Source organism: Octopus bimaculoides, chromosome 17, assembly GCF_001194135.2.
Source record: "Octopus bimaculoides isolate UCB-OBI-ISO-001 chromosome 17, ASM119413v2, whole genome shotgun sequence".
NCBI lineage: Eukaryota > Metazoa > Mollusca > Cephalopoda > Octopoda > Octopodidae > Octopus > Octopus bimaculoides.
Window position 1 is genome coordinate 31,811,597 of NC_068997.1, and position 4,854 is coordinate 31,816,450.

The 4,854-nt window shown below is 34.3% G+C and overlaps 1 protein-coding gene across 1 annotated transcript in view; it reads right to left on the reverse strand.

Moving 5' to 3' along the window:
* The window catches only part of LOC128249716 (uncharacterized), a 113,915-nt gene that overhangs the window by 340 nt on the left and 108,721 nt on the right, over positions 1 to 4,854 (reverse strand). The window contains exons 21-22 of the mRNA XM_052974148.1: positions 3,067 to 3,162; positions 294 to 397 (exon numbers count right to left, since the gene is read on the reverse strand). Of these exons, the coding sequence (XP_052830108.1) occupies positions 294 to 397; positions 3,067 to 3,162 (200 nt within the window). The remainder of the gene's footprint in view (positions 1 to 293; positions 398 to 3,066; positions 3,163 to 4,854) is intronic.

Below are 4,854 nucleotides of genomic sequence, written 5' to 3' on the forward strand. Positions count from 1 at the left end.
ATATATATATGTATATATATATATATAGTGTATACAAGGTCTGGTTAAAAGGAACTGGTCTTTTAAGCCAATGCCACAAACCAGCCAATCAGGTGTGCTCATAACTAACGTGGCACATTAGTTATTCATTAATTAACATGTTACAGTGAACTTATGTTAGTAAACTTAGCTGTTTGCCTCAACTTAAACAATAAATGGTACCTCCTGTCCTTCTTTTCAATTCTCTCTCTCTCTCTCCTTCACACATACATACTCATCATCTAACAAAATACATATTTTTCATATTTACTCACAGTTCTCTGTTAGTTGATGCCTTGCACAAAATCACATCAAGGTCTTCACATTCACTTTCTTGTGTCCACAGGTAACTATAAGGTTCAAATTTGCTGCTGACTTCCTGCAACAGAAATAATTATGAAGTTATTCATCTCAATTCTATTAGATTCTAATTAACATTGGCACAAGCACACCACAGCACAGTGGGGGTGGGTATAGTCAATTACAGTTCTAGAGATGAGTAGTTTATTTTATTGACTGACAGAGAAATAAAAGACAAAGATGACTGGTGTGAGGATTTCAGATCAGAACATAAAGCAGCCATAACTAAATTGTACAAGACACAGGTATGCGTGTGTGGTTAAGAAACTCACTTTGCAACCATGTGGTTCCAGGTTCAGTACCATTCTGTAGCCTTTTACAATAGCCCTAGGTTGACCAATGCCTCATGAGTAAATTTGTTGGGTAGAAGATGTGCGGAAGCCTATCGTGTGTGTGTGTGTGTGTGTGTGTGTGTGTGCACGTGTGTGTGTGTGTGTATTTAAAAGACTTTGTGGAAATGATTTGATATAGTTTTACTAAGTATAAAAAAGATTTTTATTTTATTTATTTTTTTTAAAGTTATAAATTCTTTATTAGAACACCACTAAGCTTTTTGGAAGAAGTTTCTTTCTAGTGTTTGTGTGAGCACTTTCAATTACCTTTTCAAATACACGTGTTCTTGGATAATGTATGATACTTATACACATACTGATTTTGGTTCCAAATTTTGGCACAATGCCAGCTATTTTGGGGAAGGATGTAAGTTGATTACATCAACCCCAGTGTTCAGCTGGTACTTATTTTATCAACCCCAAAAATGATGAAACGTAAAGTCTACCTTGGCAGAATTTCAACTCAGAATGTAACGTCAGATGAAATACCACTAAGCATTTTGCCCAACATGCTAACCATTCTGCCTTATATGATTACTAATGTTGGTTACAAATTTTGACACAAGGCTAGGAAATTTGGAGGATGGGGGTAAGTCGATTACATCAACCCCAGTATGCAACTGGTAAAATTTTATAGATTGTGAAAGGATGAAAGGCAAAGTCGACCTCAGCAGAATTTGAACTTATAACAAAGATACATGAAACGCCACTAAACATTTTGCCTAGCATACTAACAATTCTACCAGCTCACCACCTTAAACTTCTAACATATCCACAAGGCCACAGGTTTTGAGGTACTTCAGTACTTGACTGGTGCTTATTTTGTCAACCTCACCTAACTTCACAATATTTCAAGGCTTCAAGGAGAAACTGATCTTTCTTCATAAATTACAAGTAATTGTTGATGCAATTAATTTATTTTAATGAATATCTTTCCAAATATCATTCTTAGTACTTGTATTTAAATATCATTTCAAATATCATTCTATCATAAATCAAATTATTAATTATCTTTTTAATATGTTAATTGCGATAATCAATAATACAGCTACGAAAGTACATCGACTTTGGATAAATACTCTATATCTGTAATAGTTATTGATTCAATTCCACTTTGATGCTGTCCTTCTCTTTACTCATTATTTTTCAATGACATTTAATGGCTGACTTTGTGTTTTATTTGTTATTAAAAGGTGGAAGTCCAGTCAATCGCCTTTCCAACTTTGTCTTCCTAAAATGCGAAATCTATATAACTGAAAGAGTTCTGTGATTGCACTTTATTTCTTTGTTATGTAGTATTTTAGCCCTCACTTAATATTGATTAAACAAGCATAAGATCAAAGACATTCCAACCATGACCATTTACTAGCAGCATCTGAGATTACATTGTATTTCCTTTTTCTTTTTTATGGTAGTAGAATGATCATAATAGAAGCATTAGCGTAGCAGCTGTTTGTAAGAAGAGTATTAATTGCAGGTGTGACTCTCAATTATACATCTTATAACTGGATTCTTAGAATATTTGTTGCGTACAGGCACTGAAACAACATGTACACACTAGGGTAAATATAAGGGGCTGATGTTCAAAAATTAAGCATCTCATGACCTAGTTTTTAAATTTAAAATTAACATTTGAGGTGAAATATTTTCTAACTCTAAAAAGGGGACACATCCTTTTAGAAACAATCCAGCAGTTGTGGGTTTTACGTGAGATTTCCTTTAGATGTTAGCAAAGATTACTAGAACCAGAATTATGAAGATCTGGCCCTTTTAAATCTCTGACATTATGCTATTATGTACTCACTCCTGTTGCAAAATACTTCTGGAATGTTAAGCTCTAAACCATTAATCTAATAACCCTACCTTTACACTTATACTAAATCCCAAGATATTTTGCAAAGTGGACCATGATTGCTTTCAAGCCTTGTAGGGGTGTATTTCTTAAAGCTATAAGAGACATCAACTATTAATGGACTCCTCTCCTTGGCCCTCTCAACTCCAGACCTCAAACTGATGTACCAACTGTATTTATAGATTCTCCTGACAGGACTACGATTAAATTTTGTAACTTAACAGTTCAGCAAAAGAGATTGACTGAATAAGTGTCAGGCTTAAAAATAAAATGTAGTGGGGTCAATTCATTCATCTAAAATTCTTGAAGGCAGTGTCCCAGAATGGCTGAAGTCTAATGACTGAAACAAGTAAAAGATACAGATTCCAGTCACTTCCATAGCCACCCTCCCATACTCACCGCTCAAGAAAGAGATTCTCTTACTACCAAAGTAAGTTGAGGAGAATTTAAAAGATGCTTCATCTCCGAATGAAATCTGTACTTACAGATTCTGCTGTCACTTACCTGGCATCTACTCACCACATCTTCAACACATTTGCCAATTTCTAATACTAAGTTCTGAATTTCTACATCACTCTCAATAAAGTTTTGGTAATTTCCCTGAAAGTTATAATGAAAATTTTTCAAACAGTTAATTGTAATTGCCAATAAATTATTAGCAACTGTTTGCTTAATATATAAAAAAGAAGTTATGTACTCACAAAATAATTATTTTGGCTACAATGGTATCAAAGGAAACTAATTGTAATCTAATTTTATGTTTACTCATTTTCTTGATTAAATGTTAGCATTTTATATGAAACAGTCAAACATATCATTACACTTAGTTTGTATGTCTGTGTAATCATGGCAGAATGAGTACGTCCATTTAATAAACATTTTTCTCTGTCTCTTTAACAAACATTATTTTTCTTTGTCTCTTTAGTAGTTATGATTTATTTACTTAACAGGTTCCACTTATAAGCACAGACACATGCATACACACTCACAAAATTAACAAAATAGAGGATGTATGTAGGTATGTATAATTTCTCTTTGAGTTTAATTTAAGTTCTTGAGAGAGTTCAAGCCAGTTGTGAACAAAATGACAAGACTGTTTGAGTTAAGACAGATCTTAGTGTTTGTAAGTATGTGGTTGAGTTGCTGTGTTGGTTGAACTGCTGATGCATACACCCATGTGTGTGCATCTATTCACATGGAGTTTTTTTAAGATGTCTTACAAATTTTCACTGTGCTACTAATAGATTGGATTTGAAAAATCCAAATCAATTTCTTTTGTGCTTTTTCCATGAAACCAGGCATTTCTAGGTTCTTGTGCCAATTTGTTCATATATAACCTAATGCACCTATGATAGGTACAAATGAGAATTCATAGTTAAGGTACAAGAGCCATAAGTTCCACATTAATTTACCATAAATATTCTCTTTTTCCTGGACTTTTTGATTGTACATTCATGTCTGCTGGGCAGTTGACTTCTACAACGGTGCATGACTTTTGCTCCTTGTCCCATAGAATAATGTCAGGTCTCTTATGTTTGCACAGGTTTGCTGTTTTTACTGGGATGTTCTACCAGTATTCCTTGTTTTTAAAGGTATGAATACCTGCTGGTTCTGACATGGCTTTGATGTATATCTCAGCACCATCCTTCTTATGGATAGCACTGTAAATAGTCTTTGCAACTATATCATGCCTCAGGGGTAAATAGTATCTCATAGACATGTTGGGGTAGCTGCTGGTGATGAGGGTGATATTTTCCACACTAGTATAGCAGAACTGACATATTTTACAATAACATGGAGGTTTGGTGGTATCTTTTTCTCTTTGGTTTATCAGGAATTTAGTAGCTATCTCCTATTCCTGGATAGTGAAGGCATATCCTTCTAGGTGGGATGTAATGTATTTATCACAGGTCTAGAGAAGCTATTCTTCATGTCAATGCTATTGTTGCCCTCTAGCTTAGGATATATGTACCGAGTAGGCAGGCGAGTGCCCCCAATGTTAGGCTATTTTCTATAGCATTGGTTCCCAACCTTTTCACTACCAAGGACCCCTTTTATTTAAATGAGTTTTCCTACAGACCCCTTTTTAATATGCTTATCCTTATGTGTGTGTGTGTATATATATATATATATATACATATATATATGGAATTTTGAATTTAGTTCATGGACCCTCAGTGCTACCTTTGCAGACCACCAAGGGTCCACAGACCACAGGTTGGGAACCACTGTTCTATAACCTATACTTGAGGAACACTTATAAGCTAAAAGCTTATAATTATTATATATATA